Genomic DNA, 14,842 nt, shown 5'->3' on the forward strand with positions numbered 1-14,842 from the left:
AAGGAAACAAAGAAGGAAAACAAAAACAAACTCCACAAAACTCTTCCCTCAAGAGTAATTGAGGTACAGTTTCATACTTGGCCACACTGTTGAAATGACAGGCTGAAATAAGAAGTAAAACTCAACATTTGTCCTCTCATTCTGCCTCTGATCAGTGTGGCAGCTTTAGTTTTCTACAACTGAGACATTTTTCAAGCTCTGATAAGAATTTCAAGAACAAACCAAAACTGACTGTGTACATCAGCAAGCTTTTATTTGTACCACATCTATACAATCTAAAAGACACAAGAGCACAAGAATGGGATCTAGCTGAAAAGACAAAACACCACAACATAGTTATGAAACTCTTTTCCTTCCTGTAGATTTATTTTATCCCAACAGCACAGTTTCATTTTTTATTATCATTCCTACAACCTATCTATCTTTCAAAGGGCTGGGAAAAAAAATCAAATTAGATGTGTATTCCTGACCACAAAAGAATTGTTTTAGTCTCCAAATGCCAAGATTTGTTTATGCACAAAATTTTAGAGCACTTTATCATCTTGTATTTAAAATTTAGCTGTTGCATTTTTAAAATAGATCTATGTACTGAAAGCTGTGCTAGAAATGTTGAGCTCTGACTACATATCAAAACCCTCTTCATCCTGAAACCTTTTCAGCAAAAACCAAAAAGAGCTGCAGAAAATCCAGCCCAGCTAGAAAAAGCACATCAGTTTTTGCTTATGATAAGAAAGGAGGGGGGGAAAACTACCAAATTTTGAAATGCACTCTTACCAGGGTCCAATATTCAGGCACGCAAAACTTTGGCCATGCTTCAGAGTACAGGAAAAATAGTGATTTTACTGAAAAATCTGGGTGTTGGGCTTTAAAGTTTCTGTAGCCAAACAGATATTCAGTGATTTGTCAAAAAATTCATCACATTAACACTTCTAGGACTAAACATGCTTATAATTTTTCCAGCTAAGACTTCCATTGCAAGTAAATTTTTTTTCATTTAAAGGCACTCTTACAGATTTAATCTCATGTTTTGGTTTTTTAAAGCTGTTTTCTTGAAAGCAGTGTATAACAGAAAAACTCTGACATACACACAGAACAGCTCTGTAAAAGCACCAAGGATACTTTCTGGCTTCTTGCTGAGACCCAACAGCCTACACTGACTACAAAGTGCCGCCCTCATCTCTGCTTGTTGCTTTGGCTGCGGCACAGGTCAGGTTTACACTTTTTTCCCCCCTTTTCTGCTGGTTTAGGGCAGGCCCAGGCAGCTCCCACCACGGTGCCCGGGTCAGCAGGAGCAGGAGGCTGCTCCTCTGCCGAGGAGATCAGCAAGCAGCAGAGGGCAGAAGGGCAGAGGAGTCCCAGAGCTCTCCCTGCAACACCAAACACAAGGTCTGCTCCCACACACAGTGCAAGAAATGCATCTGGATTGCACTGCAGAAGTACTTTTAAGCTCCAGTTCTCACTAGCAGCAGAAGCTGAGCAGGGGTGAGCTAAGGCTAAGAAGGAGGAATCCCAGATAACTACAGGTTAAACACTGCATTTTGCAAGGTCTCAAGTACCTGTCTGTTCCCCTGGTTCTGAGATGCTGCTATTGAACGCCAAAGAACTGAGCAGTTTAATTCAAGTAACAAGAGCTCAGTGAAGAAACATCCTTACAAACATGCTCATAATTACCATACAAATATAATTATTTTATAGCATGTTTTGTTCATCTCAGCTACCAAACTGAAAACACTGTTTCATGTGTACTTGTAGAGGAGGTCCCTTTGTGCTTGGGGAAAGCACGGCCAAAACCAAAGTGTTGGAGACTCTCATGCTACCCATGCATCCTTTTTAACCTCTCAGGGTGTCTCCACTGTATAGGAGGTAACAAAGTCACCAATGTCACTGTTGTGGCCATAAAGCTGAGCAACAATAGCCAAGAATCACACCACTGCTGACATACTCAGCAACACCAACCACCTGTAAAGCCAGCAGTAGTACACCCACATAATCATTTGCAGAAGCTAAAAATACAAATTCAAATGTTCCTTGTATTTGTTGTTACTTATCAAGATGCCAGTAAAGTTTGGCAAACACATCAACTACCCAAAACATTATTACATATGTAAAAAAAAAATAAAAAAAATCTGTTTTCTAGTCTGTCTTGGCAATTTTTTCATTAAAACTTGAATACTCAAAGATGGTCAGGTCCACAACATCTATGCCGTAGCCTACTTTTTATTTATTCCTGTTCCATAGACTCTTGTCTACTCTGTTAGTGAAAGAGCTCTATCCTGCTATTTTTTTTTCTTACACTAAGCTCTACCGTGCCTTCTATTCATTGAAACTGCACTACTTTTTCCATGTGCCAGGGATGAAGTTCATAGAAATACTGCTAAAGAGCATCATAAACTAAATGAAACCTAGGATGTTTATCCTTCCTTTGTTGTTCAGCTCTGAAAATAATCAACTGCTTCCTTGTGTCAGCAAGCACACGTGAATCATATCCTCACTTATTAAAATTTGCTCTTCATTTTGATGACCCTTTGAAGTACCAAACTGGGGGGCAATATATAATGAAAATTGTTTCCACATAAAATGATTCTTCCATTAATATTTTACAATGCTCAATATAAACCACTACATTGGGAAAGAGTAGGACAAAATATCTGACAACTTCATATCTAGTCCTTACAACTGAAATAACTTTTAAAGTACCAATTGGTGCAGGGGTTCTGAATCTATTGATGGTTATCAATATAGAACAAGAGAACCGTATTTTATTATAGAATTCTACCTACACAGTTTGAAGTCCTCTTAGACTTTGATTTATGGTAACTAAAGCATCATTATTGCTATTAATTTTACTCTTGGGCATTAGAAAAAAGATATCTCTGCTATAACTGCTAATTCTGGATCACAAAAACTATGTTTATGAAAATACTAGTATCTCAGCTGGCAGTGTGAGGTTGTTTGTAATCCTGGGTAAAACTACTGCATTAAAGCTGTATGGTCAACCTTGAACACAAATCAGATAGCTTGGTTTAAACACAGTAATGCCTACTTTTACAGGTCCTCTAAATCATTTAAACAAATTCAATTAAAAACAACACATCTTTACATGCATCAAAAAATACTCCTGGACTTACACATCTGGGGAATATGATTGATGTAGTGGAATGGTTAGGAGGTTGCAGTTAACCATCTGTATTTCCTGTAAGGCTTGGCTGTTTATTCCAGAATAAAATTAACATTTACTTCATTTTGCATAAACAAGCAGCCTTTCTTATTGCAATTCTGAGTGGAAGGTTTAGTTGAAGGTATTGTCTTGCTGTGGGATCTTACATAAGTATTCAACCAGCTCATTTTCATCAGCTGGCCATATATTAGTGTGCTATAACTTAATAAAAGCAGCAAGCTGTTTAGATTTTGTTTCTAGAGAATCTTGGAAACAGGCCCGACACAACAGCTTGGTTCAGTGTTGCTCCACTGCTGGTGACTGGAGATGGTGCTATTGCCTGTGCAGCTCCTTTCCAACACCTGGAGCAGGCAGACAGAGAGAACAAGAGGCAGAACCTGAACTTGCCCTGGCACAGCAGTGTCTCCCTCACTGTAGATCCAGCAGCCCCCCTCGCAGCACATCGTGCCCACCAGGCACATAACAGGGCAGGCACAGGGCAGGTTCACCTCTGCCCTGCTCAGAGGTGAACAAGATCAAGAGGCAGGTGCTGGCCACTGCCCTGCTCGCATGGTTTCAAGGCAGGGTGAGTAGCATCACTTTCCATCACACCTTAGCTTGCCTAGATTCAGTTTTGCAGCTCATATGGAAATCAATTGTGAGTCAACTAGCACTGGGATAAATTTCTGCTGATATAAGTTTTATTAAAACAAACAAAAAATCACAGACCAGAAAATATCCATCTACAATATACTTAATCCTACAGTGAGTCTTCTAAACATGGAAAGTTTCAGCAGGTGATACCAACCCCCCTACTAATACAACTGAAACAGGAGAACAGTGTCTTAGCACAGAGTCTTTATAAGACAAAGTCTGAAGTGACATTTCCACAAATACCACATTTGCTGTACCAAAGCTTCATATAATAGTTGAAGCCGCCTCTCACTGGAAACACAAAATTGATTAAAAAAAGAAGAACGTCCACTTCTTTCCTAAATTCTTCATATGCTGCAGTCAAACATTGACTAAAGCAACACCCTACCAGAAATACAATGACAGCATTCTTGGCTCCAAATACTGTCACAAGGAGCCACAAGTATTTAGATATTTGTCATACCTTTCAGTTTTCATGAATACCACGTTATTACTAAAAAGGAAGTTATTAGATACTCATACCCATGAAGAACCTTTCCAAGTAAGAGTTTTGGAAAAAAATATTTTTTTGTAAATGCCAAAAAATTGCATAATGATGTCTGCATTTTAACTAAATAATTCAACTCCTGGTGAAATTTTATAATTTAAAAACCTGTTACTATGATGGTTGAAAATAATGTTTTTTTCCCACATTAAACCCTAATTATCTACTCCGTAACATGTCTATATTTTTCTGTCCCATTATGCTAAGGGAAAGAATCTTTCATAGTGCAGTATTTCTTATAATTAAAGAGGCTACAAAAAAGGTCTGTTTGTATATTGGCATGGACCGTTTGTTTATGTTTATGGAAAAAATTATCAAGTTACTAAGGACTGGGAAGCTCTGCAATCTCAGAAGCAGCTAAAAAGCTGAAAAGTTTTAAATAATAGCAACCCTCAGAGAGGCATAATGCCTCTTTTACACACCTCTTACATCCATGAGCTTTCAAAAAGCAGTGAATGAGAGATGTAAAACCCCATTTTCCCCCTAAAGTTAAACATGCAAACTGAATTTGTGAGATTAAGAGTTCCTACCTTGTTTTTGAGCCTTGAAATACCAATGTTCTTTCTATCAACTGCTATGTCTATGAACTCCAGGCTTCTTTCCACCGGTGCAGAACTGGATAGCCTGTGCTGGATAATTCTGTTGGAGAAGAGCTCCCAAAAAAGTGGAAGGAGCTGACCCCACCACAGATTTAAGATGTTCTGATATCACAGTTGCCTGCTTGTCATGGCCCAAGGTGGCCAGTCATTGTCATCATGTATGCACACAAACAGTAAGGACTGCTCACAGCTCAGTTGCCTTGTGCCTCATTCTCCACATTTACTTCACTATCCTAGCAGAAAAAACTATGTTTCGTAATTTTTCTCATTTGGCAGCAACCCCACAACCCCTATGGAGGCAGCAGGATTTGTACAGAAGAGATTCAGCCACAGCTGAAGTGGCACCACTACTCTGCCCACTTGTTTCTGAGAAGATAAATGATAAGGTGGGGCTGGTGCAAACATCTGCAGGAAAGCAAGTTTTACTTTTTATCTTGCTGCAGCACATCCTTGTACAATACAGCACGGGAAGCGCTATCTCCTTTTATTTTTTACATATACATATATCTACACCTCACTCATCACTCCAGTTACCTGAGAGCAAGTCTGCTGCTTTTCAGAAACACGAGAACAAGTAAAGTTGTGTACAGGCAACTGCACTCAAGCCCAGAGGTCTAAAAACCCTTTCAGACTGTCTTCAGTGAATGGAAAGTGAGCAGTCTTCCTAGAAAACAGGTCCTTCCTTAACTCCACAATACTCTTGCCCTTTTCTTTTGTTATGAAGTACAACAAAACTGGGGAAGACACAAGGGTATATATTAATTAAAATTCAGGCTTGCCACTTATCAATATACCTTTACTTTGTCGCTGTATAAACTGAAATCTTTCATGAGTAAAAAAATTTCTGACACTGCACTGAACAAGCAGTTTCTTGATAACAGCTGCCCCTTAACTATAATCTTTATCACAAGCAGTGCTCTAAAGAGCTAACCAAATCCTCAGAATTTCTTAGAGAGATTTGAGAATTTAAGACCCAATTAAACTATCATGTCAGCCAGCAAAATGCAATGGCATCGTCAGACATTATATAAGAGTACTGTTACACAACAAACCCTACATTTACTCATGAAGACAAAAAATTTCTTTTCTACTGCTATTTCCAGTACCAATTTTTTATGTGCAGTAGCTAAACCAAGTGAATGATGTTTAAATCCTAAGTGGATATGACATATTATCTTGTCTCTTAACTGCAAACAGGTCAATCTAACCAGTGGCAGAGACAGAGGAGACAATTTTACTCTGGCTGAGCTTCCACGTTTGGAAAAACCATTGCAAAAAAATTATGCTTTTACATACAAAAGGTAATTTCTGAAGACAGGCTCCTTACTGTGCCATGAACCTGACCCCAAAGCTGAAAGCAGGAACACAAAAAAGACAACGCTAAAATCTATTCTGTTAACAAAAGACTGAGTCACGCTGATTAGTTCTAGACACAGCCTATCTAGGAGAATATAAAAGTACTCACCACCACAGCACTTAAACTGTTTCACAGAACAAGACAAAGATAAAACAGATGGATTGACTAAACCAGAAGTCAGTCTCTCTGTCACCGGCTGCATTAATTCTGGGCCTGGGTAAACTCAGAGCGTTACTGTCGGCCTGGGGTAACACAATAATGCCTCTCCGTTCAGTGAGGGCTTTTGTCAAGAGCTGCCAAGGGGCTCTGGCCCTGCTTTTTTCACCCCGGCAAGGGTCATGCTGGAATGCTTTCCTGGGAAAACACACTGAAGGTAACACAGCACCTCTGTTTGAAGGATTTGAGGGTTCACACACGGTCCATTATTTGACCTAAGTAATAAATTTACCCTCACTCTTTCCCCAGATATTATGTTAGTTAGCTCCCCATTGCCTGTGTGAGCTTTTGAGTGCTGAAAAGATGAAAGGAAAAATACTTTTTAGCAGCAAGAAAATGCGATTACAAAGCAGCTCAAATTAGCAGAGGAGGAAATGTTAAAAAAAATAAGTAACTGAAAAGAGTTCAGGTTGCCTTCAAGTATCATTTTGGTTTACATTAAATATTTATACTTTTTTTTAATAAGGTCTTTAAAAATTACTCTATTTTAAAAATAAGATTACTGTTTGAATGTACAAGGTGGGTGACAAGTCCAGGACTATAAATATAAGCCCTGTGTTGCATTAGGGTAGTCTTGGGATGTTATCTGGTTGATAAAATAGATGATCTGGGTATTTTCAAATCACCGACCAAAAAATCTCAAAAAAAATTTTAAGAAGTAACTAGCACTAGTAACTGTCTGTAAATAGACTTCCACTCTAATCTGTAAGCATTTGCACATACTGGTATACAAGCTGGACAATTATAAGTCTATACTTAAAGAGTAGATTTGTATTTAACATGGTCCAGTTAAATGAAATCAAAACTTTCTCGGCTCTGTTACCTAAAGAGATGCCTGGAGAAGGGTATTCATTTGCATTTATAGTGGGAAAGAAGTACCCCATAAATGACATCTTCTAAACTCTTGCTCTTTACCATTATTAGCAAATTCTACAAAAAACATCATCTGCAGGAACACTAAAGCTGAAACCAAAATGACTCAGTTTGGAACTTTTCCCATGTCTAAGTTCAGATACTTAGACACATAAGAGCACCAAACAAGAGATTCTTGCAAAATCAGGATTACAGAAGTGAAAATACATTTTTGCAAACAAGTTTCAGTATACATACTCCTCCAGGTTTGACTAATCTACAAATAATGCTATCTAACAGAGAGCAGTTGCTACATCTTTATTACTGGAACTTTTAATTTGTGTATTGTCTATCACAGAATAACTCTCAAATCCATACACTAGGTAATGCCAAACTGCATTATTGGAAGAAGACAATTCTGCTCCCAGGAAATTTAGAATCTATTAAATTTTACTTTAACCTTATTTAGCAGGAAAAAAAAAAGAAAGTTATTAAAAAGAAAAAAAAGCAAAACCTCATCACTCTGCAACTTGGAAATTTTAAAGTATCATTTGCTTGTAGATGTGTATCAATGTGTAGCTTTATCTAAAGTTAGAAATCACAATCAACAAGCTAGTAGCCTCCTAAACCCCCTGTTTTTCAGGACATATTATTCACAATTCAGTTTAGCAAAAAGTGATATGGGTTAGGACCTGTGGAAATCTGAACAGTTAAATAGTGACATCTAATTATGCCTTGGGATCTTATCTTTAATGACCCAGAATTGTAAACTATTTCCTAAAATTATTTTTTATCTATTCAAGAAAACGTTACTCAGAAAAACACAACAATACCAGAGTCTGCCGACATTAGGTAATATTAAGAGTACATGATACAGAAAACGAGAAACAGTTCTCCAAAAATGATAGACATTTTAGTTAGTTTTCCAAATTTAAGGTGCTTTCTATATGTCTGCTTTGGAGCCTTTTCTTTAAAGGGTTTCCAGAGGAGAACGAAGATGACAAACTTCCCGCACTTTTAAAAAGCTGCGTTTCTCTTGCTAGTACCCAATTTCAGAAGTCAGCAATTTAAGTAAACACCAAGTCCTGTACGATTCATAACAACACAGCGACAGGTGACAATACAGCTGCATACCATGTCCTTTCAAAATCACATTCCTTTACAAACCATGCCTATGGGTGCATCAGAGATCTATCCACCAGTTACTTCTCATGCAATGGCTGCAGGCTTCTGCAAATCTTTGTACCACGGGGATGGCTGGGAAATGGGAAACCATCTGAATTTTACAGTCACACTGATGTAATGTGGGCAGCCAAGCATCACAGCAGGCTTCCTACAAAACACACCTACAGCCTGTTTTCAGAGTTTTGGAGTAACTCTTAGTCCCACAACCTGCTGGGGCTCATTCAGAGGTTGTGGATAGCACCCGGTCACTACTGCTTTTATCAATTTTAAGCAGGGAGAAGAAGGATCTTCTTATGTATCTGCATCATTCCACTTTCTGTCATCTCAAGCCATGAGCTGGCATGTCATAGACTACTGCTAATTGAACATGAGGGGTATCTAAACAAAATAAATACCTCTAGACTGGAATATGCTAATGCCAGTCCTACACAAGCATTAAAACAGTAAAGGGATTCCAAACTGATGAAGCCAACAGTTCAGGCTGTCAACTCACTGCTCAGAGAAGGACTGGAGCTAAGACTCACTTCCTGGATCACTCCAAGCATTCAGGGCATGAAATACTGCTCCCATCCTGTTTTTTACCTCTACTATGGCAGCCTACAATGGGCAAAAGTTCTTACCTAGTGCAGAGTTCAATTCTAATGCCACCCCTTATGTCTTGCATGTGTTCACATAAATAAGGAAAACTAATACTGATGAAAATGCTATTGCATACAAAATAAAGAGAAGAAAAATAAGTAAGGGAAGTAGCTAGAAGTCCAGGGGAAAAACCTACACCAACAATCAGTCAGTCTTGTGGATTGGTTCTTTAGAAAGCCAGGCGAAAGGAAAGAGATAAACACAGTGACAAACTATGTTCTTCCGTACCATCAAAATTCCTTTTCTTGACTTTCTCATCTGATTTTACAGGACCCGCTCTTCAGATAGAGGACAGAGTACTTTTTCATGTTCACTACTGTACTGAAGTCTGTGTTCTCAGCCTGGAGCAAAGCTTTTCTCCTTCAGTTTCTCAGTAAGCTAAAATAGTTTAATTTACCTATATGCCTCACTGAGAGGTCAAAGTTTGCAGTTATATTAAAATAGGAGGTAATGTATAAATGCTGGGTATGTTTCAATAATCAGAATTGAAAGTATGCTTTAGAACAACCTGCTGCACCCCTGAAATGAAAACCCTCCAGCACTAATTTTTCTCACACTCGTATGGGTTTGCTGGTTTATATTCAAGATTGTTCACATGCTGGTTAGCGGCACAGATTAAGCTTTGTTGCTGTTTTTGTTTGGGGTTTTTTAAAATATCTTACTAACCAAAACAAAAACCTCCCAAAGAAGCACTGAAAGACGAGACAAATTTGTATACAGGGAGTTAGATTTCCAAAAAGAGAGTGAAAATGCTTACTTATTCAAACAAATACAAATAAAACATAGTGTCAAACTCAGCAGGACTTCTGAGTTTACTTATCTGGCAAATCAGTTGTCAAATTTTATTTTTAAAATGTCCTCTTTTTGTAAAAATATGAAAATACTTGGCAAAACTTAAAAAAACATTTATTTACAATAATTTTACCTCATTCTGAAAACAGCTTACCCTCACTGTTCATCAAATACACTGCATATCTTACCTATTATAGAGAGTTAAGAAATAAATATTTGAAGAAAATGAAGCATTTTGTGAAAGAATGGTTACACAGACACCACAAATCAGGAAATCAACAGGTGTTCGAACTTGCTAGCAAGGAAAGACCAGGTTGCATGGGTCGGCCTGATCTCCCTGCCTTTGGAAACAAAGTCTCAGATTCATACAGTGCTGAACCAGCCTTGGAAACTCTTGACTTTAACTTACATATGCATACACAATAACAAGAGTTATTGTAACAAGATCTTTCAGCTGCAATAAAAGTTGAAAATGCAACTCTGAGAATAGCGTAATACCAGGCAGGTAAGTCTTCAAATAGAGATCCAATTGGTGCTAGGAGTCTCTTAAAGCCAAGAAAAGCACAGGGACTATTACACTGCAGGATTAAACAGCACAAGTGTAATAATATCTGACATGCAGGCACACTTCAACAGAAACTTAAAAACAGTCAATAACAAATAGCAGATACTTGGTAAAAGCAGTCAAAGCATGACTTACGAAGGCATAAGCTGAGTCAAAACAACTATTTTCCAAGTTAAAATATTAATTACAGCTGAAATGGGTAAAAGATGCTAAAATATCATCAGCTGGTTTTGCAGACATAAGAGTAGGAAAACTATCCTGTTTAATCAAAGTTTTCTTCTCATTTCTAATGGTACATGTTGCTGTTCAAGTAGGCAGTTGATGAAAAACACAAAAAATAAATTTTGAAGTAACACAGCATATTTACTAATTCACCTTAAAAAACAAAACAAAACAAAAAAACCCTCCAGAAATGTACCTGCATACTCCTTGCAAATCAAAATCAGGAAAGAAAGTTTACTTATGAATGAAGGATGCAGAAACTCAATTTCAAAATGCAAACCCAAAGCCCATACAGACCATAGCAGATCCCGGCAGAGTTCCCAGATAATGCAAATCCTCAGCTCCCAGGATGTGAAGGAAGTGCGCTCTCTGTTGCAGAAGCGCACCTCTGGAGGTAGGTGTCTGTTGTGATGGCACTTTGGTTGAGAGCGTGTTCTTTCATAACAACTAGCGTTATGAGAGCAGCCATCATCATTGTTTACAAACAGAATCCACCATACAGCTCCTCTGGGCTTAAGAACTATCTCTATCACCTGTCATGCTACTTTCTACACCGTTTCTAGGAAAGAGCCCTAATTCCGTATGGGATTCTGTGAAAAGAAGGAGAAACTGAGGAGATTATTGCGAGCAGCCCTGAACAATCTCGTTTTTGTTTTTAAACTGGCACGCACAAGAAAACAGCGTAGCTTTACAAGACCTGCATCACTTTCACAACTCGCGCTGAAATTTAAAAGAATGGTCTACAAAACCACAGCAGAAGCCGCTCCCGCTCCCAAACCCGCGTTTGAGCACTGCTTGCCCGCGCTAGACTTGTCCGCCCGGGGCCGCTCCAGCGCCCCGGCCCCTCCGGCTGCCCCCGCCCCTGCACAGCCGCGGCCGCCGCGACCCCCGCCCGGCGCACGGGGAGCGGGGCGGCGCGGCGGAGCCCGCGGGCCCCTACCTTGTTCGAGGCCATTTCACTGACGGAGTGCCTGGTCTGCAGGGTCTCCAGCTGGTCCAGGCACCAGTCCAGCTCCTCCATGGTCTCGCTAGCCAGCTTTTGGTAGGCCTCCTCTGCGAAAAGACAGGGAAAGGCGCGCTCAGTGGGCAAGAGTTTCACGGGGCTCACGGGGAGCGCCAGCGCGCCCATCCCCCGCCGCCCGGGGTGCCCGGTGAGCCCGCTGAGCCCGGTGAGCCCGCTGAGCCCGGGGTGCCCGCTGAGCCCGCTGAGCCCGGTGAGCCCGGGGTGCCCGCTGAGCCCGGTGAGCCCGGGGTGCCCGCTGAGCCCGGTGAGCCCGGGGTGCCCGCTGAGCCCGGGGTGCCCGGTGAGCCCGGGGTGCCCGCTGAGCCCGGGGTGCCCGCTGAGCCCGGGGTGCCCGCTGAGCCCGGGGTGCCCGCTGAGCCCGGGGTGCCCGCTGAGCCCGGGGTGCCCGCTGAGCCCGGTGGCCGGGCGCGGCTCCCTCATTCTGCCGGCGCGGCCAGCGGCTCTGCCCCTCCGCCGGGCAGCGCTCTGCCGAGACACCGGGGCAAGCACCCCCAGTCCCGCCGGCTGGCCCCTCGCCCGGGCTCGCCGCCCGCCCCGGGGCCGCTGCCGCCCGCAGCGCCGCCCCCTCGGGGGAGGCGTCCGGCTCCGCTCCGCTCCCGGCACCGCGGCGGGGCATGCACGGAGCGGGGCACGGCTGCGGAGGGCACCCACAGCCCGCCGAGCCGCCATTCCCGTCCTTCTCTCACCTACCCACCGCGGCACCATAGGGAATTAACGGGTCAGCCTTTATAGAGCCTGGGGAAAGGTGTAAGAGCACATGTGAGTGCTCCGAGCAGGGCTGGCCCGCCGCAGCGCCAGCTGTCAGAGGAGTGCTCAAATAACTGCAGTCGTGTTTGTTCTAAGCCAAAGCCTGTGCGTGGGGGTCTGTGTGTGCTAGAGCAGGCACAAAGTATTGCATGTTGGCTGAAAGCACAAAGGAACCGATGAAAAAGTTTTGGAGCTGGACATAGGAACACAAAATGGGAAATAAACCAAATAATGGTGTGGGAAAACCATGGTTTAACCAAAATTGCTACTCTGTGGGAACTAACTGTCTCACGGAAGTTTCAGTTACAAACAGGAAGACATATCTTTCTTCAATAACTCCTCAATAACAGGAAATCTGTCAGTATGCAAATAATTTAAGAAAAATAATCTTATACACAGAGTGCAAGCATCACCTACGAAGCCTGGCTATTTTTTATTCTAATATAGATCTGAAGGCAAGAATGCTTCTCCACATTGAACTCAGAACTGAGTGAGTTTCAGCCCAGGTATCCTGTCTTGCAAGCTGTGTATCTGAAACATCAAGTTTTGAAACTGCAGGCATGGACATACCCAGATTAGCTACATGCAAACATTATGCCAAGGTAGGGAAATGTTTCTTCGGTGGGCTTGTTATGGACATTTATAACATCTCCCTTGACTTGTTTCACATCAAATCAACCTTATTTTCAAAATATCAGACAAGAAAAAATCAGGAAAACAAATTAACTAAAATGACTTTTCAAAAAAAAAAACCCACCCCAGCATGGACTACAGCTCAGCAAACATCCCAGCAAATAGCTCAGTGCCTTACTGTATGATATCCTGGATACTAGATATGCATCTTTTTGTTTCTGAGCACATGCTCAGAAACTTCAAGTTCCCTCACAACTTTTAAACTTCACATACTTGTAGCTATTGCAGAAACACCCCCCAATTTTGAATAAAGTTCACTTTCATCTGAAAACATGTAACACAAGAAGAAGTTTGAGATTAATTGGCAGAACGATTTCATGAAAATTTTGCAGTGCTTGCCACTTCAGTAAACACATTAACCAACATTCAACAAAAAACATTCCCATTAAACTGTAAACCCTGTCATTCAGATGCGTATTTACTACAAATGCTGTCTCATTCAAAGGAATTCCCTGGCCAATAAAGTCAAGATTTCCAGCCTGTTTATCTATTGAAAGAGAATCCATGATGGTCTATAATACAACCCACATCAGAGATCACTAGTTCTTGAACACAGTAAAACAAATTTGTATGTTGTTACTTGCCTGCTAGCCTAAATCCTGCCCAACAGCAAGTCCTCAAAATCAGATACTGGGAACCACATTTTTCTTAACAAGATCTTCCTTCTTAACCTCCCCTCTAATATTTAAAAGAGTATGTGAATAAGGTTTTTTTCCAAGTATGAAAAAAACAAAATAAGCTCAAGGGATACAATATTCAGGTAAAATTAATAAAATTTTCAGGTTGCTATTTATTTAGCAAGAATATATACATTCCCAATGGCACCTTACATTCAGGGAACTTTATCTGCTGTTCACCCTCCCAGTACATCTCAGAAAGCAGAACCCATCACTCACAGGCACCTCGCCCTGGGGATGCTCCTCACAATCTCCTACTTCAGACTGCCGTGTTCAGGAGCTTGTGGCTGCCGTGGGGACCCGGCTGACCACTCAGACTAAACAAAATTCTGATGGCCAATGCTAGGCTTAGGACTTGCTGGACTTGGCACCTCCTGACGATTCTTAGAACTTAGAGCTGTCAGACCAATCTTAAATGGAAATAAAAGGTTTTCTAAATGATGGCAAAGTACCCATCAAACAAGCACACCTGCAGTTCTGAAGGGCAGAACAACCATAGGAAAGCTTTTTTCTGAACAGTACCAAAGCTCTAAATTTGGCCCACACTTTTGTTGTTATACAATGTGGTGGAAAATGTTGAGGTTAACAGCTTTTCAAGTATAACACGCCGGTGCCACTAAGCTAAGAATAAAAGAATAATTATCAGCTGTGCAGCCTTGAGAGCCTCACAACACTGTTTCTAATTTCTCTGTTACCTCTAAGATAGCACCCTGTAATTAGATCCAGGACTGATCTACTACCGGGTTTTTTGTTTTAGATACAAGATCAAGATTTCCCACCCCGATGATGAAGTCCTAAACCAGATTAATTTCTGTATAGGAGAGGTATCTTGAAATGTCAAAGGTTCTTTTTATGTCTCATTAGACTTTAATATGAGGAAGAGAACATTTTAACACCAGCTGCTTTGAGAATTTGCAAG

At 41.0% G+C, this 14,842-nt stretch overlaps 1 protein-coding gene across 4 annotated transcripts in view; it reads right to left on the reverse strand.

Moving 5' to 3' along the window:
* PDE4D (phosphodiesterase 4D) overlaps window positions 1–14,842 on the reverse strand; it is a 535,741-nt gene that overhangs the window by 35,538 nt on the left and 485,361 nt on the right. For all 4 annotated transcript variants that reach the window (XM_063421935.1, XM_063421934.1, XM_063421936.1 and 1 more), the window contains one exon: window positions 11,723–11,835. In XM_063421935.1, the coding sequence (XP_063278005.1) occupies window positions 11,723–11,835 (113 nt within the window). The remainder of the gene's footprint in view (window positions 1–11,722; window positions 11,836–14,842) is intronic.

This window comes from Prinia subflava, chromosome Z (assembly GCF_021018805.1).
Source record: "Prinia subflava isolate CZ2003 ecotype Zambia chromosome Z, Cam_Psub_1.2, whole genome shotgun sequence".
In the NCBI taxonomy this organism is placed as follows: Eukaryota; Metazoa; Chordata; class Aves; order Passeriformes; family Cisticolidae; genus Prinia; species Prinia subflava.